General features: G+C 34.5%; 2 protein-coding genes and 1 long non-coding RNA gene across 3 annotated transcripts in view; 1 reads left to right on the forward strand and 2 right to left on the reverse strand.

Moving 5' to 3' along the window:
* Positions 1–12,837, forward strand: part of LOC129804306 (protein draper) — a 40,560-nt gene extending 27,723 nt beyond the window's left edge. Inside the window, exons 8-10 of the mRNA XM_055851474.1 lie at positions 292–1,002; positions 5,994–6,440; positions 6,526–12,837. Of these exons, the coding sequence (XP_055707449.1) occupies positions 292–1,002; positions 5,994–6,440; positions 6,526–6,743 (1,376 nt within the window). The 3' untranslated portion in view covers positions 6,744–12,837. The remainder of the gene's footprint in view (positions 1–291; positions 1,003–5,993; positions 6,441–6,525) is intronic.
* LOC129804389 (uncharacterized) lies at positions 196–24,964 on the reverse strand. Its single transcript, XR_008751979.1, has 2 exons — positions 24,763–24,964; positions 196–969 (listed from the first exon to the last, which is right to left on the reverse strand). It is a non-coding gene; the product is annotated as an uncharacterized LOC129804389 (long non-coding RNA).
* LOC129804354 (oocyte zinc finger protein XlCOF19-like) lies at positions 15,774–17,146 on the reverse strand. The gene is made up of 2 exons (XM_055851603.1): positions 16,506–17,146; positions 15,774–16,433 (listed from the first exon to the last, which is right to left on the reverse strand). Exons 1-2 carry the CDS (start codon positions 17,057–17,059, stop codon positions 16,046–16,048), a joined length of 942 nt encoding a protein of 313 aa, XP_055707578.1. The 5' UTR covers positions 17,060–17,146; the 3' UTR covers positions 15,774–16,045.
* Positions 24,965–25,036: the final 72 nt, after the last annotated feature.

The raw sequence follows: 25,036 nt of genomic DNA on the forward strand, positions 1-25,036 counted from the left end.
GGCGTCTCCCTACTTCAGCTCTAAATCGAATTTGCATGCACTCCGAGTTAGCTCACGTTAAGAATCTCACCTACATAAGCCGGTTAGGATTATCTGTCCCTTTCATCATTTTTTCCGTTTAGATTATTTCGATTATGAAATTCTTCAATGAGTAATAAAAAATACACAAGAAAACAAATTGAAAACGTTTCAATTAATTGATCTGCTCTAATATTTGTTCCGGTTGAAACATTCTTTTGCAGTAGAGCAACTATCTTAATGTCTTTCCTAAATGACTAATTCAATTCTTAGGTGTTCACTGCGAAACACAATGTCCAATGGGAACATTCGGTGAGCAATGTCAGTTCAGCTGTACCTGCATGAATAATTCCTCATGTGATCCAGAAACTGGAGAATGTGTCTGTTCCAGAGGTTGGACGGGTTTTGAGTGCCGGGAACCCTGTCCACAGGGTTTCTATGGATTGGGATGCAAAGAGAAGTGTCCAACTTCACTGCATGGCAATGCGACTTGTGATCACATTACAGGGGAGTACAAATGTCGTCCGGGCTATATGGGTTTGATGTGCGAACATCCTTGTCCTGTGGGCTCCTACGGACCTCAGTGTAGCCTCAAGTGCAATTGCTTCCATGGTGCTGAATGTTCACACGTTACAGGGCAGTGTCAGTGTGTACCTGGCTGGACAGGATCCAATTGCAATGAGCCGTGTCCAGACAACTACTACGGCAGCAATTGTGCCTTCCAGTGCAAGTGCAGCAATAAGTCCAAGTGTCGTAAAAATGATGGGACTTGCATCTGTGATCCTGGATTTATGGGAGCCAGGTGCGAAGATCTCTGTCCCGAAGGATTCTATGGAACGCACTGCATGGAGCTATGCAATTGCAAGTCTGATAAATTTGTCTGTCACGCCGCCCATGGATGCGTCTGTCGGTCTAATTTCAAAGGAACCAACTGCGATATTCCCATCATTGCTGGACCAGAAACCATAAGGGCAGAAGAGACAAGTAAGTCCATTTTTTTTATTTTAAATATTTTGTTTGTACAATTTAATTAAATTCCACAAATTTTTACAATTCTATTTGCATATTTTAAAATTTTTTCTTAACTTGAGAAAATTTTATTCTAATGTAAAAGAAAGAAATTTTATGTTTTACGATATTTAATTTATTTTTTTATCCTTATTTGGGTTTATTAAATGGATTTGTTTAATTTTGTAAATTTTATCTGAATACTTCTTTACTTTAAGAGGTTGGTTCTGTAATTTTGCACAATTTTTCAATATTTTCCTAAAAATGCGTCCCTTTTTATTTTTTTTTTTAAATAAAACTAAGAACTATTCAATGTATAAGTATATATATTATTTCCTTACGAATTATTAAAAAAAAAGTGTGTCAAAGCGTCCACGGCTTTGCCAAGTGCTCGAATTCTTAGAACTGATTTTCTGATAAAAGTTACTTATAAGTTTATAATCGGTTCACTACCGGTTCATAACTGATTGGAACCGGTTCAGTTTTTTTCAGAAATTCCAAGACCTTTCCAACAACCCCAAATATGACCCCACTCCGTGGAGAGATACGCTTTCTAGAGCCTTTTTAACCTTTGACCTTGAAAACCCTTGAAAATTCCGATCAGGCCCAAACTTTGCCAAAATGTGTTTCTCCACTTCCTGATCACGAATATATGGGGAGCTAAGTTACGTTCCCGGCTTTTTGAATCTTAATAGGTCCCTAACTAAGAAAGATATCAACTTGCGGTTTTCAGCAAAGGTTACATATCGGGTGAAAATTGCAACTAGGTGCATTGACCCCCCACCCCCCACCCCTCCTTCCGCCATTTTGAAGACCCCCATTTTTTTGTTTTCTCAATAGATCCGCCTCTATGGCATCGATCGGGCTCAAATTTAAGTATGTTATACCTGTAGGGGAATTCTGTAACAGTATGACAATGTCATATGACAAATTTAAAAGTTTTTGTGCGGTAAATTCGAAAGAACTTATCAAAAATTCGATTCATATTAGTTACTAAGAGCTTCATAGAGATTTTTGCAATGACCATTCAATTCTTACTGCGCTTTCACGTTATTCGAATATAAAAAATTCTCATATGACAATGTCATACTATTACAGAATTCCCCTACTCTGGGCCTTAGAGCTTTCGATCAGTACCAAACTTAAAGTCCCATGAATTCCATGACTCGATCTATAAGGGTTCAAAAAAAAATCTTAATATGGCCATAACTCCGGTTCTAATTATCAGAATTTAAAAAATTCTCAGATTTGAAAAGTTCTCGTAAAAATCCACTTCCTATTCTAAAATCTAAACTTTATAAAACTACCGCTAGGTGCGCTATTATTAAAAAGAAAAATTTTAAAATTTTAAAGTTACATAACTCAAAAACTCCTTTGTGCATCGGGCTGAAATTTTAGTATATTGTAGCCGCTGATTATACCTATCAAACAAAAAATACTTAAGTCGAAACATTACCCCTGACCCGAGCTATAAGGGGTCAAAGTTCGAATATTGACCGGCCTCTATCTCCGGTTCTAATTAACATTTTAAACTAAATTTTAGGTTTTTGGTTTCGTCTCGATAAGCACTTTCAGATGGAAGTTCAAAAAGTCACCACAGGTGGCGCTGCGATAGCGTCAAAATTCATCAAAATTCAAACTATTTTTATCAAAAACGCCATTGTGCATTTTGATCAAATTTCAGAATGTTGTAGCCTAGGCTATGAAGTTTCCGAGAAGTAGCGTGAATTCGCTGTGGTTAAAATAGAACCGGAGATATGAGGGGTCAAAGTTCACGAAATTTAAAAAATCATATCTCCGGTTCTATGTGACCGATTTTGACGAGCGAGGGCGCAAATTAAAGGACTCGCAAAGCCTTACAAACTTTCTAGAACATTTTAACTTCGTAGGATCAATGCTAGGGGCGCCACAGTCGAAAACCCAGTTTTCTGAACACATAACCTCAGTTATCTCAACTCTTTCTCAACCGATTTTGATGAATATTTCGGCATTATTGTAAAGGATATTTATATCTGTATTTGGCTCATACATCTTTTTTTTTGTTCAGACAATGCCATCTGTCATATTTTGTCGTTTTAGTGGAAAGAAAATGTTTTTTTTTTCGCAATACCGCTGTCATTTTCTAGATCTTCCCAATAAATCTTTGAACATCTTTTAAGATCATTAAAAAAGGATTGTATATTGCGAAGTGTCTCCTTTGCAGAAATATTCTCCTTGAGAAAAGAGTTAAAGCCTCTTAAGATCGCAGGGTCCTAACAGATACCGTTATTCAAATACTTTAAATAAATAGTTAAGAGTAAAAATATCTTAATAATTAAGGAATTATACTATGAACTTTTAGTTAAAATTCTCTTGATAACGGTACCTTTTCAACCCTATGATCTTTAGCAATACTAGATCATTTTTTAAAGAGGGTATTTCTGTAGAGGATACAAAGGAACGTACCACTTTTAATGAACTTAAAGGATATTCGAGGATAAGGTAAAGTGCCTTCAAGTCGACCGGTTCCTCAATTCGACCGATAGAATTATTTATTCAATTTATTTATATTTGTAGGGGAAAGTAGTCTGCCTTTGAATGCGGCAGCCTTTGAATGCTTTAATTTTTCTCTTATTTCCCAAAGTTAAAATTCCATTTTGTTAATCGAAGTTAATAGAAAATAGTTAATAGTATTAACTATATTTCACAAAATAGAATTTTTGTTTTGAGAAATAAGAGAAAAATTGAAACATTGAAAGGTTGCCGCATTCAAAGGCAGACCACTTTCCCCTACTAATATTTGGCGTATGATCTAACATTAATAGGTCAATTATTTCATAAATAAATACGAATCTGTGACAATTTTATATAAATTCACCATCAAACATTCAAATATTGACCACCCGGTCGAGTCGAGGAACCGGTCGACTCGAGGGCATTTTACCTTATTTTGAGGAAAATCTGGATAATTACAAGGAAAATGGAGAGATATGGGTACGATTTCTTCGAAGAAAAGGTTCCGTAAGATCTATTTTCAAAATCATTCTTTGGCACTAACAACTTACGATTATGATACACCATTATCGAGAAAAAAAGCAAATTTCATAAAATAATTTTACCCATGTCTTTAAAACACTCACTTTAAGATATCTTAGAAACTTGGCGTGATGGACTATAAGTTTCTTCAGGAGATATGTTCAAGATACACCAAGGACTCCGAAAATACAGGTGGTTTTCCTTTTGTTGCTCTGTAATGCGCAATGGCTTTAAAAGACGACAAGTTTGTATAGGAGCTACGAGATAGACCAGTCAGAGGAAAAATCTAAAAATATTTATTGAAAGCTTAAGTCATAGGGTAAATTAAGGTAATTCAAAAGCTGCTCCAAATGGAAATTTTTCGCTACTCCAAATGGAAACGTTATTGTTTTCATGATAAATACAGTACTAAATTATTATATTTATATATTTTCTATACCACAGTTTCATTATTTAGTTAATTTTTCTCAAAATGAAGCGAAAATCCATTCATGCTAACAAATTTTAATTTGTTAATTTCTCAGAAAAATTAAAAGTGTACCTTTTCACCATCGAATTTTTCATCGATTGACCATGTTTTCCAATGAAAAACACAATGAGGTGATTGTTGTTTATTCTTTTTGTTTAATATTTATGTCATATTTCTGGCTAATTTTAGTTAAATTAAGTGCTAATCTTTTTTGTTAACGGTACGTGAAGTTTTCAAATGAAATAATTACCTATTTCGTGAACAAAAAACGTTTTTCTGAAGTGTCTGCAAATGATTCAATAGGAAACCCCGGAAATATGTTTTTTGAAGAGATTTTCCTATTGTTTTAGATGGGAAAGGAGAAAGGAACAGGATTAAGAAAAGAATCCTGCACTCTAGAGCAACTCAACAAGGTTTTGTGGAAGCCTTTCGCCACGGTTTCACTTACACTGTTTGTCTCCAATTAGAAACTTTCCCTTGTCTCCATTTGGATTAATAATGTTTCCAATAAAAGCATTTTACACTCGCATATTTTTCTTGTATTTAAGAAGTTTTCAAATTATATTTAAAGAATTTTCACTAAACAGTAACATTCTAGAAGAGTCAAGGAGCAAATTTATGTATTTCTCTTCAGAAAAAATATGAACTTAATGTGTTGAATCTTCTGTCAAAGTTAAAGCATCTGAAAATGGTTTTGAATTAGGACATTTACCCTACGTTATTTAAAATAAGGTTTAAAAGAAAATCCTTACAAAATTCAATAATTCTTTGATATTATCGTAATTCATCACATGGACAAAATACCCGCTGTGGTTAAGAAACGTGTTCCAAAACACATTAATTGAATTATCTCGGCTACCTTGTAACCGATAAGATCAAGTTTTGGGGCAAAATTGTAGAGGAGACTCTGGTCTATATTCCATAATCATCTATCAGTTCATTTACATCCTGGATATTTTTATTTAAATAAAAAGTTTGCAATTTTTGAGAAATTTGATTCCAAATTGCTGTATAATATCTCTCATCTTCAGTTCCAAATCGAATTTGCATGCACTCTGAGTTTGCTCACGTTAAGAATCTCACCTATAATAAGCTGATCTAGGTTTATCACTAGCTTTTATACAAATATTACGTCGTTCCAACATTTTTTCAAACATTTTATTTGTGATAATACGTATATTTTCCTTATATTACATCCCATCTGCCCTTAATTGGACACCAATGACTCAAGTGTTGCCTAATTAAATTTTAAAGCTAATGATAATGACTATTCTAAATGAGAAACGCTCACAAATGAAATAATTAATGATGAATCAGGTGAATCATGAACGTGAAAATTTGTGAATAGAATAAACGCGTTTTAATGAATATTTCATTGAGTTGAATTGAGGGAATTAATTTTGATAAAATCAATATAGTTGAAGTATAGCACTGAAAATGTATACTTTACTTTAATTTTGTGCTACAATTAAATTCCTTTCAGCTTCGGCAAGTTTAGTTTTTGGAATTGTCGGTGCCTGCAGCCTCATTGTTTTGGTATTTATTCTGCTGTTGCTGTACTACAGACGTCGTTTGGCGAATTTACGAACAGAAATTATGGCTGTTCAGTATTCAACTGATCCACAGGCTTTTCCGGATCGGCATCATTTTGACAATCCTGTTTATGCTTTCCAAGGGCCACAAGATAATATTCGATTGCTGAATAATCTGGTGAAACCATCGAGTGTCAATCGGTGCAACGAAACTGATTCAACAATTAGCAATGGAAGTCGTGCTGGAGCATATTCCATCAATTATGCCTCGGATATGTCTCAGAAGAACTTCAATGCTGATCTCACGAATCCCAATATTTATCACAGCATCGAAGATCCAACGAAGGAGGATCATGTTTATGATGAGATCAAGCATAAGGAAGAGTACAAGGATATCGGTGAGTAGAGATTTTATTTTATTTTATTTTTTTTTAATTTGCAGGAAGTGTTTGATTTATTAATTTTACAAATTTTGTCAATTAGAAAAGGAATATGATCATCTGGACTATGCACGTCCAGGCAGTTCATTTAAGGCTCATTATCATCGCATGGCGAATAGTTTGAGTCCTCCAAAGGAGACTAATCTCCCCAAAGTCAGCAATATTCCCAATAGTCAGCCCCCTCAGTCTACATCAATTGACATCACTCCTCCTGCCTCGGACAATGTAACAGATGAAGAGAAATCGGAGAAGAATGATTAGGTAGGAAAAAGAAATGGTTGAAGTAGTAGATAGAGTTCCCAGTAGTCGAAATGACAATATATCAGCCATGTTTTTTTTTAATGAGTGAATTTAAATAGCAAAACTAATAGTTTTTCATTTATTTTAAAATCATTTGACTGCGTCCTTTTTGCTCAATATCAACGGATTTTTATTTTTACATTAACAGAGTATTGTAATTAGTTACGCATCAATATCGTACAGTCAAGTGCCAACATTTTATTCTCAGTCTTGTGTTTCATTTTTAAACGATGCTGTTTATTAATTATAAAAAAAAATGTCAAAGGCATTGTAAAGTCGAAAATAATGGAATTGTTGCAGAAATTTGAGTATGAGTAACGTAAGTCTCTAAATCAGACAAAACATTGTGTTTTCAGTAAGAAAGTTGGTTGTCAAAGAGCTAATATGAATTATGACAGATCGTTTGCAACTCTTCTTCACTTTATAAAACCTTTACATGACCGGAATGAAACTGCACTTTTTCCAAAACACTTTTAAAATGGTTTTTATTGGCGTGCCAATAAATTGAAAACTGTCCGAACGTAGGGTAAGTGTGCCAAATTTCGGCATAGTTGCATGCAAGCGTCAAAGTCTCAAGTTTGAAATGTAATATTTTAAACACAAATTGATTGTTTTTATTCTTTCTTCTGAAAGAGTGTTGCTTGGAACCTTGTAAAAAGTTTACCGTCTTTATTTATTCTAAAATCATTCTTAATACATTTTAAAATGAATAAAAATATAGACATAGCTTTGGTGCCCTATTTCGTCCACCTTCATTCTCATAGTTCCTTGCCCTTCGGGAATTCTTCCAATATCTTTTTCACGTCATCTCGTTTGTCGAAGCTACATTTCTTGTTATTCTTTTGCATTGTATAATCTCTAGAGTACGTAAAATATAAAAGTTCATGGAAATTCGAGGAACAAAAAAGGCGGCCGAAATTGCAAGCTGGCCGAAATTTGGCACACTTACCCTAGTCTTTCGATATACGAGACGAATAACAGCAAAAGGCTTTTTTTCAGCAATTTCTCACTTTGGTATTTTTTAGTGTTACCCTTAGACTGCAAAATGCTCCTTTTGATGTTCCTTAGTCAATTTTGGTTGACGAGCGATTTATTTGATAATGACTAGTCCTGTTGGAACGTCCACTCCTTCTCACTAAAATGTTTGTGTTACTCACGGCATCAGAACATTGACGCTACGATCCAAAAATACCTGTGGAGAGCGACCGTAAGCCGTTACAGCAGCTGAAACTATCACAAACGCTAGTGCGTGATGCTCCACGCTGGTCATTGAAATGTTCAAATTATAATGTGACTTTTGTCTTAAGTTTGTTGGGAAACGTCTAATTCTTCATCATCATTCGTCTTTGACGAGAGTGCCAAAACTTGTCAGAGGGTCATTTATGGGTCTCAAATCTGAAATCCGTTTGTCCGGGTCACATCTAGATTTTTTGAAATATGCATTTTTAGTTTTTTGCTGTTTTCTAAAATTCAAAAATTTATATCTCCGGTCCTATTAGGTGAGATTCTTAACAATCTCACCTACTTTTATCTGGTGGTAGTCACATAAAGCTAAAATTATGCGTAATTTCATCCTCTATAACTCTTGTGAACATATCAAGAACCTACGATGAAAATAAAGTATATTTTTTTAAGATTATTTGAAAAAGTGAACCCAAAATTGTGCATTTTTCTATGTTTTTTCGACCTTAAAATAATTCTCCCATTTAAATAGAACATTTTATGCGCCAATTACTATACGTTTATTATTATTATTACGGAAATTATTTCTTTCATTCCCAAAAAGAACAATTTTGGAAACGGACTTTTAAATTTTTGTCTTTCAGTCAACTCATGTGGCACCCATTTTCCTTCATTTTGATTTCTGCTCATTCATTTAGACCTTTGAAAATACTTTAGTGAGTCAAAGTTAATGGCTCCGAAAGGTAATTTCGCCATAAGTAAGTGTGCCAAATTTCGGCATTGTTGCATATAAGCACCGAAGTCCTAAGTTTGAAATGCAATATTTTTAATTCATATTGATATTTTTTGTTGCTTCCTTTTCGGGAAGGTTGTGTGGAGCCTTGAAATCTAGTTTATCATCTTTGTTTTCTTTAAATCACTTCCTAAAATACTGAAAAATGAATAATAATATGGACATTGCTTTGGGTAGTATTCGGGCCACTTTGAGTGAAATACCGGCCACCTTTTTTCTGACCACCTTTTGTGACGCAACGGATAGAAAATTTCAAAACGTCAAACGGAACGAGTTTAATATTTAGTTTAATACGTTTATATGACCCACAAGCCCTGAGATCTTCCGTGTAATTTGTCCTGAAGACTTGAAGTGTAGCATCTCAAATTTACGCGCAGATTCCCGTAGCAATTTGCCCTTCCTGAACTCTTCCAATGCCTTTTCCACATCATCTTTTTCATAGAGGCGATGCTTTTTTTCTCTGGACACTGTAGAACTCAGAAATTGAAAAAAAAACACAAAATGAATAAGAAATTTAGGAAAGCAAAAGATGTTGCCGGAATAGGCAACATTACCTCATCGAAGAGACGCTCACAAAGTATAGACTTTTTTACGCGAAATACAGGATCCAGCTGAAAAATTTTACCAGAAATTTAAAGATTGATTCACTATTAACCCATTCCTTACCATGGTATTATACATCATACGCAAATTGAATGATTTTAGATGATTTATTCCCGGGCAATTTTAATCCGAATTGCTGTCGGGAATGGATTTTTAGTAATTTTAGTTGTTCAATTTCTTGAGAAAAATAGTGCGGCAGAGGTTGTAATACATTTTGTTATTGTTTTCTTGCTTCGCGGAAGGTCATGCAACATTTTTGCTCAAAATGGAGGACGGAAAATGCGACATTCTGTCGAATTTGTTAAAATTGGCCTCTTTCCTCTTTCCTGATTTGAATTCTAGTTGCCAATTTGTTTTCTTGGGTAGTTACTCTATCTAAAGCAATAGAGTTTGTAATGAATTAATGCACAGAATTTAAATTCAGTGACCGTTAAGAAGTGTGTTTCAGGGCGCATCCCCGCGCCCCCATAATAGATAATTTTTTTTCTTTTCAAAAAATTCATCTATTAATCTGTAGGAAACTAATCATAAAATAGGAACATTCTATCTCAAGTATTTCTGGTACATTGACTGAATGGGTTAACATAAACAGAAACAATATTTAATGCAAACTAATCAATTTTCATGAAAAACTCCGAAGGAAAACCCCTTGCAATTCACCACAAATCGTAAGACTGCTAGAAACACAATCGATCTGTCACATTTTTTATAAGGCTCTTTCCACACTGAGTTTTTACAACGCAATTTAAATTCAAATTTTACCTAAAATTGAACGGTCTTTGTGTTAATACATCCTAAAATGAATAAATATTTAAAAGCAAAATGAATTCATTGACTATTCGAAGATAACATTCATAATTTTAATTTATTTATTTCCATGGCCGAAATTAGAAGCTGGCCGAAATTTGACACACTTCCCCTATCTCTCATGCAGATCGGCTCTATTAATTGTTTTTGGTCTTTTTGTCCTGTTCTTCGAAATCACTAATTCTGAAATATTTTAACCAATTTTAACAGGTGATTTCCGATAGTTCAATGTAGGCATCTTTAAATTAAAGTAGGTGAGATTGTTAAGAATCTCACCTAATAACGTGCTTTATTCAATTTTTTCTCAATTTAAAGTGCTATAATAGTACTTCTTGCAAACACATCCTGTTTTTTCCACTACCTTTTGAGATCCGGCAAGTCTTCAGTTGACTGAGCCTTCTTCCTGAGATCAGTCTTCATAATTCCCCAGTATTTCTCAATCGTACGAATTTCCGTGGTACAGGATGAGTTGAACATCTTTCCCACCGCCTTGGAATTCTCTGAGTGAGAAGATGATCGTTAGGTTTCCGCGACCTTGTTTTAGTACTTTGACGCTGTTATTCGGCCAGATGGAGAGCAGCCTAAGCTTTGTAGGTTATCAAGCCATTCCTTTTCTTCATTTTATGGACTAAGTTCCAAGGTATTCCCATCTTTTTACCAACATCTTGCAAGGAAAGATTAAGCTGCTTCTCGAAAAGCTCAAGCACATTCTTTTCTATCCTCTTGTCCTGAAACAAGTCAGTTTTCCCTGGGCTTCTGAGCATCAGTCTAATACAAATTGAATTTTTTCTTACTTCTTTTTAAGGGCAAAAAACAAACGAGCAGTAAAAAATTCTAAATGGGCAGTAAAAAATTAAAAATGAGCAGTAAAATATCTAATTATGGTCAGTAAAAAACTTAAATCTTTACAAAAATGGGCCTAATTTATATATTTAACATTTAAAATTGTTGCAGATAGAATGAAAAGCCCTTTATTTTCCCTTTGCCAAAATTTGGACGATAATTTCACTGTTTCAAATTTTTTTGTTACTGATCAATTTTAACTTTTTACTGCTCATTTATTCAATGCCCTTTTTAAGGATTGCTGCTTAGAATATTGTAGACAGTTTAACGTCTTCATTTTCTCTAAAATCATTCTTAACATATTTTAAAATGAGTAAAAATGTAGACATAGCATTGGTGGCCTCTTCCAGCCGCCTTCATTCTCATAGTGCTTTACCCTATATATATATCAAATAATATAAAAATTTATTTAATTTTTAATATTTAAAAGGAAGGAAATCCCATATGTAATTTCTTATAGTCAAAAATGGTTTTTAAAATAAAGTTTTGCAAATGATCTGATAAGGTATAGAAAAATTGAACACAGTCACAGAGCCAGTAATCCAATAAATTATTTAAAACAATTTTAAGGAAAAGCAATATTTTAAAATTGCATCTTAAAAATCAATATTTCTTAAATAATTTTTCAACTTTATTTTCTAAAAATCAACTTTACAATGCCAATTATCTGCAATTTTTCCTTAACATTTTTGTATATAAAATGTCTGATAGTCTGTATTATTTTAGAGATGCAATTATAATAAAAACAAAAATTTAAAATGACACAAAAAATTATTCAGAGCCTAATGAAATTGCTCAAGAATCCATGTTATTAAAAAAAGAATTGTTCCAAATTACAAAAAAAAAATTGTGATATTACACGTTGAGGATTGTGCGAAGGGCATAAGCTCTTCTCAACTGAAAAAATTAATTCAATTTTAGTAATTACGTGTGACTCACAGGAATTGCGCTTGTGAGACTTTTTCTCTCAGTAACTTTCTCTGGAATATAAGCATTTTCTTTTTTCAACTCACGTCAATATAAAATTCTTTTCTGATTTTCAGTTACGGATTAATATAATTATGAAGTGAAATTCTGTGATATTTATCAATTTCACATTTTATCATTTAATCGTGAATGAAAAGGGTTAAATAAAATGTTTTTTTTTGTGAATTGTTGGCAATTACGATTTCTTTTTTCAAGCGCAATTATACCTCAAAATTTACGAAATTTTATAGAAATCAATTTAAAAAAATGTAATACATAAAGGGTTTTGAAGTTTGAAAATTGAATTGTAAATTTTATTAAAAGAAAATTTTATAAGAAAGACAAAGCAAAGGTATGAGAGAATTTTTATTATAAAAAAAAATGTTTTTTTGTGTGATTTTGCTTGTGTGAGTGTTGAAATTCATTAAACTAATTGTACTATTAATTATATTTAATTAATACTCCGATGTATCCGAGTTGTATACGTGTGAACAAGAAGCAGCGAAAATATTTTGCCGAATTGTTTAAATTGTCTCTTTTCGTGCAATTTTTGTGTGTCGAAATGAAAAGAAAGAAAAAAAGGACTAAAGGACCTTGCCCCCTAAAAACATATATTTTTCTATTAAGTGCTTCTCTTTATTTAAAAGAAATTTTTTATGTAAGGTGTGCATTTTTTGAAAAATTGCACGAAGTATATAATGTGAAATTTTTATAGGGTTAGAGTGTATTTTACGAACATTTTATTACTATCATAGAAATGATATATTTTTAGAGTAATTTTTATAGAATAATTTTACTTTAAGTGTGATTTGGATCTTTATTATACATTTGTGTGGTTGAGAATAAAATTTTAAAAAATAATGTTGCTGTTTTTAATACTTCCACTCAATGGTAAACAAATATTTGAGGTTTTGACAAGACGCAACAGTAATTAAAATTACTGTCGAGGCGACATTTCAAAGTGAAGTATTGCCCAACGCACAATAACTTTTGTTTGTAACCATATTTTTAAAATTCCCTATGAGCGAGAGCGAGATAACTAGATCTCGGTTTCATTCACTCTTATTGAAATATCAAAAACACGTTAACAAAACAAAAGTTATTGTGCGCTGGGCATATCAGTGCAACTAAATTGAATAATATTACTATGGAATTATTTTGGAATATTTAATTAAAAGTGTTTTTCTTTAAAATATTCAATCTTTTTAAAATAGAGATACTGCCAATTGTAAAATGCCATTTCCCCTTCTAACATCGCAAGTTCATAAAACTAAAGAAAACTATTAAAAAGAAAAATTTTCAATTTTCTAAGTTAAATATCTCAAAAATTCCTTTGTGCATCTGGCTGAAATTTTAGTATGTTGTATCCGAAGATTGTACCTATCAAACAAAAAACCCCTGACCCGAACTTATAAGGGTTCAAAGTTAGAAAATTGACCCCCCTCTATCTCCGGTTCTAATTAACATTTTGAGCTAAATTTTGGGTTTTTGGTTTCGTCTCGATGAGCACTTTCAGATGGAAGTTCAAAAAGTCACCACAGGTGGCACTGCGATAGCGTCCAAATTCATCAAAATTCAAACTCATTTTTCCCAAAAACACCTATGTGCAAGTTAATCAAATTAAAGTTTGTTCTAAAGTCTAAGTTGTAAAGTTTCCAAAAAGTGGCGTAGGTTCGCTGTGGTTTCAATAGAACCGGAGATATTAGGAGTCAAAGTTCACGAAATTCAAAACGCCATACCTCCAGTTCTATTTGACCGATTTTGATGAGTGAGGGCACAAATGAAAGATCTCACAAAATGCTACAACTTTCTAGAACATATGAACTTCGTGGGACTAACGCCAGGGGCGCCACAGTCGAAAAACCAATTTCAATATCACATAACCTCGATTATCTCGACTGTCGCTGAACTGATTTTGATGATTACTTCGACATAATTGTAGAGGACATTTGTGTCTACATTTCGTCCATATAATATTTTCCGCTCAGTACGCTATACCCAATTTTGCCATTTAAGTGTAAAAAAAAATATTTTTCCCATAATACCGCTTTGAAACCACTCAAATGCCAATTTGACTGCCTCTACTCGACCAAGATACTTAAAATAGGGTTTTAAATGGAAAGTCCCGCAAAATACAACAATTCTTTGAAATAGTTGAAGTTCATCAAATGAACACATGAAAAAACGAGTTCAGAAACAAACAACGTCGATTATCTCGGTTTCTGATTAATCAATGAGATCAAGTTCTATGGCAAAATTATAGAGAACATTCTGGTCTACATTTCAGCCATATATCACTTTTCTGTCACTCCATCCAAATCTTTGATATTTTGGTTTTAATACAAAATTTGTATAATTTCACGAATTTGATTCAAGATAACTGAATGGCGTCCCCCAACTTCAGCTCTAAATCGAATTTGCATACATTCCGAGTTAGCTCACATTAAGAATCTCACCTACATAAGCCGGTTAGGATTATCTGTCCCTTTTTAATTTTTTTTAAGGAAAAACCTCTTTGAACTAGAAACTATAATAACTATACATAATATTTCTCAACAAAGTAAAAATTATAGTTTATTGGTATTTTCAGGAAAGCTTCATAATTTTCATGGGACATATATGACCCAATCGTCCATAAAGGTAAAAAAAAGACCGGATCTGTCTAGTGGATTTCCCAAGTTTTGAGGTCAGAATGTTTCATGTTTTTGTGTATGTGTGCGCGAAATAGTTAATTATTCGTGTATTATTGTGTGATATATGAATTAGCTGAGATTCCCCAGTGAAATACTGACTGAAGAAGGTAATATTTTGATAATTTATAAGATACTTCTGCGTATATGTTGTAAATTCATAACTTTTTACTCTTGTACATACTTCAAAAATTTAAAAAAAAATTCATGATCAATGAACCCGAAAACATCCATATATTATGCCCGGAACATAGCGATGATGCCGACAATCTTGTCCTGAACGAAAGCGACATAATATATTTGGAACAAGACGTGGATGAAGTGGACTTTGATGTCTTCATCGAAAACGCATCAACTCCGGAAGAACTCCCGGATCCACAGCAATGTGCAACTGTACGTCTTAAATTCCCAGAGACAAACAACATTGCACCTACCCATTACCATCAAACATGTTTCGAAGAAAACTGAGGTGCACATGGTGCTATCAGGAAAAAAGGATTATAAGACCAATTGTATTTATGAGGCATGCGACATTTATCTCTGTGTTACCTTACCAGTATGTGAAATTTGTTTCGATGAATATCATAAAAATTAAAAATGAAGTAAATCATACATTTTTTCATAAAAAATATTGTTTTTATGTACAAGTCTTCAAGATTCTTTGAGACCAAAAATTGAATGAGACTTTTTAAAATTAATTTTTGATCGTTTTAATTTTTACTCGTACTCTAAATATTTTTTTTTATTATTACAAAAATAACAGAGCAAACGAGTAAACTGGTCGTCTGGAAAATTTTGTGCTTTTTTTACCTTTAAGGACAATTGGGTCATATTTGACCCATAGTTTTCCAGGAATCCTAGGAATGGGAAAATTTCTTTTTAAGTCTAAATCTCTTATTTAGGCTAAAATATCGAGGAAAACTTGATTTCGTTGAATTTCGCTCAGTGGAAAGCTTTTCGTCCTTAAAGGGTTATACAAAGAGGAAATGCTTCTTTCTTTCGCGTACCAACACGTTTGCCAGACCAATTGCTTCTTTCTAAATAAATCCAAGCTCCTGCAGACAAGTGGTAAGGAGATTTTACCAAAAACATACCTGCTTCATATAATTCTTTTAATTCACGACGTCAATAAATTATAACTTGAAAATCCTTCTGAGGAAATTCAGAGAAAAATCATAATTTGCAGATTCCAGTTGACTTCATTTTTTTCTGGAAGGGAAATAGCTTGAACTAGAAATATTATTCATTTAGCTTGAATGAAGAATTTTTACTTGAAGATGTGACTACTAAATCCTTTAGTTATCACTGTATTATCTTGCCCCAAATCTTTACACTCCATATCTTCCTTTCTAATGGAATTACTTTCTGTGATTTTTTTTTTATTTTTCAATGGAGCCTGGGAGACCTTTGTGGATGGTCTCTAGATGCCACTCAAGATACCCTTTCTTGCTATATGCCATATCACAATACGGACATTTAATGGTGTTCTCATGAGTCTTCATGTGAATTACAAGTAAGTCTTTCTTTGCAAAATAAACACTGCAGACTTTGCAAGTGAAGAGCTTCTGTTTGCAGTGGACACCGATGTGTCTCTTGAAGCTGTCCGAATGCTTGTATGACTGGGAGCAGATTGTGCATTTAAAGGGACGTTTATTGCTATGAGTGGCTAAATGCTTCTGATAAAAATCAAATTCCCATGTAATCTTGCCACACTGAGGACAAGTGTACGGATCCTTTTCATTCTCCTTCATAGCTTGGCTTTTGTTTCTGGAAGGATTATTGCGAATGCCCTAGAGCTAGAGTCCATGAAAGACAGTAATAGAGGCTTCCCAGACTTACCTCGTGTGAACCTCCTGAATATGGATCTTAAATTTCTTCTTGTCCTGGAATTTGATATCACAATCTGAACAAGAGTAGCATTTAGGAACAAAATGCCCTTTGAAATGATTTTTCAGGTCATCAGCATTCCTAAATGTCGTCTGGCAGATGCTGCAAGGCATTGGTTTCTCTTCTGGATGTGTCACCAAATGCCTCTTCAGTATCCACAAGTACTTGAATGTCCGGGGGCAATGAGTACATTTGATCATCCCATTGATGCTGTGAATAGAATTAATGTGTTCTTTGAAGTGTCCATGAGATTGGACGACTTTATCACACAGCTGACATTGAAGCCCGTTCTTTCCCTGCTCAACCTTTACTACAACTTTGCCTGGTTCAGTCTTACAATCATGAAAGAAGTTCCTCAAAACAGATTCCTGTTTTGGTACAATCTCCTCAAGACCTTCAAGACTTATCTCACTTTTTTCTACATTCTTTTGCTCGATTTCCGAAGAATTGAGTCCCACAGCGCAGAGCTCCTTTACACTATTTACAGGAAATTCTTCTGTATTCATTTTAACTCAATTTTTTTTAACTAAAAATCATAATATCAACGCATGTTCAGATGCAACATAACCAAACTTTCATGTTGTCAGCCCTGATGGGCCTGGCCCGCCGAGATCGTACTCGATCGTAGCGATCATAACTTTAAAAAAAAATCCAATTTTAACGACTTTTTTTTTGGTCCCAGCGAGCACCAAATGTTAAGCACCTATTAGGTGAGATTCTTAACAATCTCACCTACTATAATCCTAACAAAATTTCATGTCGTCCGATCGACCTCAAACTTGGCCAAAATGTGTTTCAGCACTTCCTGATCACGAATATATATGTGGCTATTTTACGTTCCCGGCCGGCCGGCTGGCCGGCCGGGAACGTAACTTAGCCCCCCATATATTCGTGATCAGGAAGTGGCGAAACACATTTTGGCCAAGTTTGAGCGCGATCGGAGGACATGAAATTTTGTTAGGATTATAGTAGGTGAGATTGTTAAGAATCTCACCTAATTCTCTAAACAGTGCCATTCCATATATTTGGTTAGCACTTTTTGTTCGGCAACTGCTGATCGGTCAGAACATGTGTGCTGATAGATTCGGGGATCTCGGTAGCTCAATGGGCAAAGTGTTGGCTTTGTGACGCAGAGGACCTCGCTTCGATCCCTGATCGAAGCGCGTCCAGTGAATAATTGGAAAACAGTTTTCACCGTCCTTAAAAGCTACAAATTGAACGCAAAAATATCAAGAAGGGTATTCAACTTTTTGAGCTAAGTGTGCTCGCTGGGGTGTAACGGGTGTAACCTTTTAAGGCCGTTTGGGTCACCGCACCGGTGACCCAAAAATGAAATTTTTGCTACGGCCATCTAAAGTTGTGTTTTGCTTATAGTCAGAAAAAGTTATGTTTTCTAACCTTCAATTTTTGACCTTCTCGTCCTTAAATGGTTAAAGTTAAAACTGTTATTACCTTCCCCAATGAATAAAATTAACCAATTTTTAGCAATAAAATAAGTTATACACTCGGTCTCGGAATTATGTACATTTTCGGGATCGAAAAAACGCGAGAAATGACATCTAGATTGCAAACCTGCAGGGCCCACAGGGCCCGCAGAAGATTTCTTTTGAATTCACTCAGTCCCGCCCGGGATTATGTACATTTTCGAGACCGTAAAAAACGCGCGAAATGGCACTACGTATCGAGAAAATATACATACCCTCAGGTATGCAAATTTCTTTTTGAAATATGTCTTTTTTGAAAAAGAGTTTTTTTTTTGGAGTAAAAGTAGTCAGAACGAAAAGTTTCAACCCTGTTTAAAAGAAATTCATTAAGAAACAGTATTTTTGTCCAGAGTTCTTCAATAAAATTATTAGAAAATTTAAAAATTATTAACTGGCTCTGATTGCTTTTGCCACTAAATGTCAACCAATTGTCATGTGCACTTCAACTCGTTTTCGACTCATTACGAGCCCTGAGAAACGATATCATGCGTAAAATTGAACCAGCAGCCCATGTTTTCCCTGGAGAATTAATTTATTGTGAAAGTGATTGAACAGACTTCTTCTGTTCACTTGGTACGTACTCCCAAGAAATTTTGTGTTTGTGCACAAAGAGCAACAATCTGAACTAGTGATGCCCAACCCACAAATTTAACCAAAATAGAGACAGGAAAAAATTCCTGCCTCTACCCAGGTTTAAACTGGAACCCTTTAAGGACGATTGGATCACCCGTAGACCCATAGAGAAAATAATTTTTTCTGGCTACCTAAAATAATTTCTTTCTAATGTTTGTGCGTAATCGTTAAGTAATGTTGTAGGAATTTAGGATATTTGCTGAGCCAACCGACGATTTCTCGACGTTTTTTATCCCTACCCCCTCTATCCCCGCCAAAACCATATTTTTTCGGTTTTTCTCAAAATTGGCACAATCTTTTTCAATGATTTTCGGATATATTTTAGAGGTAGTCCAGGCGAACATTTCACCCAAACATACCTATGACCGGAAAATTCGTCATTTTGAATTATTGAAGGTCACAGGTCAACCACTTTAGAAGGCTCATTTTTCAAGCGATTTGGTTAAATTTGGATATTTTGGAAAGATATGGAAATTCTGAATCCGGCTGTATCGGTCTTCATCGGTTATGAACCGGTTAAGTAGGGGAGACCGGGGTAGAAATAGCCAGGGGTAGAAATAGACAGTGCAATTTTCTAGTCTATCTTAAACAGAATGTTATGAAAACTATTGCTAAATCAATTTAGACGCTTATTCCTATATTCTCTAAAATATTTATCAGCTTAGGTCTCCTATATTTCAATTTATAAGCATTTTTATAAAATCGACCTAAAACTGTAATTTTGTTGCGTATATTTTTGCCTTGGCAATTGAACATCTGAATTGTTAAATTATATATTGAGGCATTATCTTGTTCTTGGTTCATTAGGGGTAATTATCAGATATTTTTGACTTTGAGGATCCAAACCTCCTTTTATATGTATAATTATTATCACTTAAACAGTCCTCGGGGAAGATATAGCCAGACTTTCGGGGCAGATGTAACATGTCACACTGGCAACACCAATATGGGGAATAACAGAGGGCACCTCTAATTACTAGTGGTGAAAAACCGGTTGTCAAAACGATTTGAGGTGTTTTTTACTGTGAGCTTCGTGATTGGAAATTTATTAAAAAGTGACTCTGTAAGTACTATTTTAAAAGATTTTTACTTCTTTTAGGTCTTTGTAATTGTCCAATAATATAATTTATGCATGTACGTACATTTGTATGAAAAGTGTTTACAGTATTTTTGTGTTGTAACCTAACCTCACTTTATGGGTAGTGCAAAAATTACAAACAAAAAATTTGCAGAATTAAGAAAAGAAAACTGTTTCGGTCGTGGGTGTTTTTTTATTCTATTGCCGTTGATTTCTATTCCAGTCAAAAATCAGAACCTACACAAGAAAAACCGACCGAGTCGTAATTTCGGAGGAAAAAATGAGAGATGCAATCGAAGACATCCGGAAGGGGAAGAAAAGTATCCGGCAAGCCTCGAAGTACTACGGAATCAATAGATCCACCATATCTCTTCGAACCCTATCGTGTTCAACCCTTGGACATTAGTGTCTTTGGTCCGTTTAAGACACGATGCAAGAATCTCTTCAATGGGTGGATGAGTGCCAATCCGGACAAAAGGATCACCATTGTCCGAGTGTCGTCAGATGCTATAAAAAGCGCTTGCAGCAAGAAAAGACATTTGTTCCGGATTTATTAAAAGTGGAATTTATCCCTTTGACCGCTCCTCGCTATACCAAGAGTACAATTTATTGAGCCAGAATAAGAGTACAATTACGGAGTCAGACGTGGATCATTCAAACACTGATAGAATACTATCTACAGAGTCTTCTGCATCAACAACTTCACTCTCAGTCCTTCACTCAGGCTCTTGCGCAAGTCTAGAGGACATACGTCCAATCCCTAAACCATTAACCAGTGTGGGGAAAAGGGGACAAAAGTCCACTATTATAACCGGCAGTCCAGAAAAGACAAGGAAGGAGGAACTTCAGAAGAAGAAGGAGAAACTTCAGAAGAAGAAGGAGGAACTCCAGAAGAAGGAAGATCACCAGAAAATGCAGATAAAGGAAGAAAAGGAAAAGAAAAAACCTCAGAATAAAAACCCGAAAAGGAAAGTTAAAGTGGAGAAGGAGAATCTCCCTACCATTCCTATCATTAAAAAAGAAAAGGAATAAATGGAATTAAAGAGGAAACATGATTATCATTTGTTGTTTATTTATCATATTTATTTTTTTTTCATTTTTCGCAATTTACCGCTAAATAATTTTTAGGTGAGAAAGTTCATAAAATCTTATTCACCACTCCTTCTAGTGTTACCATATGTCAGCAAAGTGGTGAAATGGATTTCCTTTGCGAATTTTGCAATCAATTGTGACTCGATTACAAAATGATGTGGAATAGTTATTTCAAGTAATTTCTTACAAATTTAAGTGATTCGCGCAACATTAGTGAGCTTCCGAGTATCAAGCGGAATAGTATTTGGTACATCCAATGTAAATGTAGTGTTGAAAAAATTCGTGGCTACATTTGCCCCGAAATTGGCTATATGTTCCCCGAACCGGGGAACATTTAGCCAAAGTGCCTTAATTTTTTAATTTTCTTCTCGAAGGAAAATTAAGGAAACTACAGGTCTGAACTACACAATCTCCTAAAGCCAATATCCGAGTGTAACTTATGGGGTATAAAAACATTACGCAGACTTTACCATTTTATTACAAATTATGTGTGAAAACGAAAGCTTCATTTGCTGGCTAATTCTACCCCTGTCTCCCCTACCGATTTTAAATAATTTCTTTCATAAAATTTTCTTACTTAACCTTAAATTTGTTCTCGAGCTAGAGGTCAAACGGTAAGAGATATCGACTTCCGGTCTTCGATGACCCCCAATAGAAAAACAATATCTCTACATCTAGACGTTTTTCTCCTTTTTCCACTATTCCCCTTCCGTACCCTAAAAACCAGTTTTTTTCGGTTCTTCTTAAAATTAACCCAAGCTTTTTCAAATCATTTTCGGATATGTTTTAGAGGTAGTCCAGGTGAACATATTTAGCCCACCATGCCTATGACCGGAAAATTCGCCATTTTGAATTATTGAAGGTCAAAGGTCAACCACTTTGGAGGGCCCATTTTTCAACCGATTTGGTTAAATTTGGATTTTTTGGAAAGGTATTAAAATTTCGAAACCGACTGCATCCGATTTTGGAATAATTTTACATCTCCTATAATTTTTAATAATTTCTTAATGGCTTTCTCATTGTTTATAGGGGGAACTGGGGCAGTAGTAATCTGGGGTAGTTGTAAACACTGTGATTTTTTTCATTAATTTTAAGACTCCAGAGGATAAAACCCATAAGCATTCATAGATACCATGGGGATGTATGTCCACAGAAGAATTGGTCAATAAAATCCTAATACTTTAAAAATAAAAATCATTTTTCCTGAAAATGTTGATATTTCGATTATTTTGGTCATTTGGATTTCCACCTGGAAATTAAAAACTGTGTAAAATAATCGAAATGTAGCAATACCAGTTCTTTTCTACATCTTTTAGGATTATATTAATGCATTTACTAGAGAAATTGAGATTCTCATTATTTCAAAAGAATTAATAATTGGACAGAAAACAGCATTTGGGGTAGATGTAACCAGGCAATTTCAATTTCACAAAATGAGTAGGTAAAAGAGCGGGAAATTGACCTTCATGCGAAATATCTATAATTCATAGATTACGAAAAAAATTGGTGGCGCTGTGTTAAATAAAAAGTCACATGATGTCAAAATATGGGGAAAATCCATTGAAAAATGTCTTTGATATGCATGCTTTTAGTTTTTTTGCTATTTTAATTATTCTTTCTAAAAAGTGTCATGATTTTTTGAAAAATATACAGTCTTTATATATCTCTTAAGTAATTAAAATAATCGAGAGTGGTGCAAAGTTAATTCCAAGAGTGGGAAAAAAGGTGTTTACATCCTCCCCAGAAAGTGGTTACTTCTACCCCAGGTATTTTGTGAAAAGAGAAAAATGCACAGTGACACAAATTTTATTTTTATGGAAAACTCAATTGTTTTCCAGCATCCGCATTACCCTCGACGAATTGCCTATACCCAAGGGTAAAACATGAGCTAAGAAATATTTTCCAAAAAATCACGGTGTCCTTGGAAAATTACCTCAAATTCGCATCTATCGAAAATGGTTACATGTGCCCCAGTCTCCCCTAAACAAGATTAAATCAGCAGTAACCCTATCCGCTTACAAAAAATATGCTAACAGAGAGGACTTTCTCGTGAGTTCGATCATTTCGCAAAGCTGTGACGTTTTGCCATCTCTTTTCTGCATGTCTTCAACTTATTTGCTATATAGTAAAGATTTAATCTCAAAAGTGACGAATTTTCAAATGACCGCGTTGATAAATGATTTTACTGCTCAAACTCCACGGAGAGGGCAGTATAATCCCTCGATTTCCCCCCCCCCCCAAATTTCCACCTCCGGAGACCAATTTATCAACAAATCTTCGCGTTTCAGACAATTTCTGAGAAATGTCGTTCTTCTGTTTGTCCGCCTGTCCGTCTGTCCGTCCGGCTGTCACCAGCTCTAGAGGCCAAACGGTTAGTAATAGCAAACTTGGGACTTAAGGGGGGCTCCTCCATAAGTCTATCCAAGGATCGTTAACATGCCCCTCATTTTTCCCCACCCCTCTCCTTCCCATCCAAAACCATGTTTTTTTTTTAGAATTTCTTGAAAATACGTCGTGCGATTTTTTTTTCCAATTTTGGAAATGTTTTAGAGATTACCCAGGCGGACAATTGACCATGCGTAACAATACCGTTGAATCATTCCTACACTGAGAAAAAAACAGGGGTGTGATTAATTTTTTTTGCTCATAACTTTAACATTTTTTAGGTTTAAAAATATATCACCATTTTTGAAAAAGGGTAACTTTAACCCCTAATACACCTAAAAAGCATAATATTTACACCGATTTCGGATCAATACTGCAGGTTTAAATTAACATTTCCGGAATGTTATTTTAACTTTTTCGGATTTCTCTCAGTGTAATAACGCTTTTTAAGGTCAAAGGTTAAAAAAGGCCCAAGAAGATCGCATTTGTCAGGCAAATGGAGTCATATTTGGGCTTGTTGGAAAAGTCTTGGAATTCCCGACAAAACTGAACCGGTTCATAACCGATAACTATTTTTTTTTCGAAATTCAATTATATTAATCCTAATTTATTGAGTGAATTATAAATCCTTTCAAATCGGTTGTGAACTGGTAATGAACCGGTTATGAACCGGTTATGAACCGGTTATGAACCGATAAAGACTTTTGGTCCGAAAATAAATTTTATTAGGTACTCTTAAAATTATTTTGCGAGATCTTTCGAATAATTTACAAATCAGTTGAGAACCGGTAGACAGTAAATGATGCGAAACTACTTTTGAGGTATAGCATCTAAGTCACGAGTTCAAGCATTTCGCAAAGCCTGGGACACTTTGCCATTATTTTTTAAGTTTCCAATTTTTTTAAGCAAAATACTTTTGGGAATAGTAAGTAGAATACTCATAGGGGAAAGTACTCTCCCTTCGAACGCTCATGCCTTCGAATAATAATGTGAATTTTCTTTTATATTTTCTAAAAAACTGACACAATAAATATTAGTTAGCTTATTATCAATTATTAATAATTATGTAAAAGTCTCTTAAAAATAAAAAAATTCACATTATTCGAAGGCATTATAAACGTTCGAAGGGAGAGTACTTTGCCCTACATAATGTTTTTTATTAAAGTGAAAATTATCATTCATTGCAACTAATAATCACTTTCACTACTACAGAGGAAACACATTAATCTGTGTCAAAATGCGGTCTGGGTGCCCCAAAGTCATTTCCGGAGAGTGTTCCAAGAGTATTTTAGGGAAAGAATATGAGAACTTTGTACTTAACCTCACAGTATACGAGTGTTTTTTTCCTTTCAAGATATTTTCCACATGAAAAAGGGTCCCTCGAAGTTCTGAACAAAAACTTTTCTTGGGGGCCCCAGCGGATTGAGGCGCAAAAAGGATCACTTTATAGTGATGGTACACATTACTTCAATTTATTGGACATTTCTAAACACACTCTTCGAAAAAGAAACACTTGGAAAACACACTTGATACTCACCTGCACAAATTTTCCTCGCAGAATCTTGGGAAAAGTTTTTAAACCCCTCACAAAATTCTAATGAATTTTTTTTACACAAAGAACAAATTGGGGGCCGCCATCGTCGGGCCCTTTAAACCGCGGATCTTTTCGTTACTGGGTAGGGTTCAATGACACTGACATTGAAGGGGTCATTGACACTTGACATTACAAACAACCAGAGTGTGCATTGGACGGTAGTGGGAGCTAGAGAAGCCGATTTTTGTTGTTTTTGAAGGGATTTTTTTGTTTTAAC

The sequence above is a fragment of the Phlebotomus papatasi genome, chromosome 2 (genome assembly GCF_024763615.1).
Source record: "Phlebotomus papatasi isolate M1 chromosome 2, Ppap_2.1, whole genome shotgun sequence".
NCBI classification, from domain to species: domain Eukaryota; kingdom Metazoa; phylum Arthropoda; class Insecta; order Diptera; family Psychodidae; genus Phlebotomus; species Phlebotomus papatasi.

Bases quoted from the DNA above. Each gene is read 5' to 3' on its own strand.
- LOC129804354 (XM_055851603.1), bottom strand. From the start codon at position 17,059: ATGAATACAGAAGAATTTCCTGTAAATAGTGTAAAGGAGCTCTGCGCT. The intron at 16,434-16,505 runs GTAAGTCTGGGA...TAATCCTTCCAG, and splicing joins ATTCAGGAGGTTCACACGAG to AAACAAAAGCCAAGCTATGA.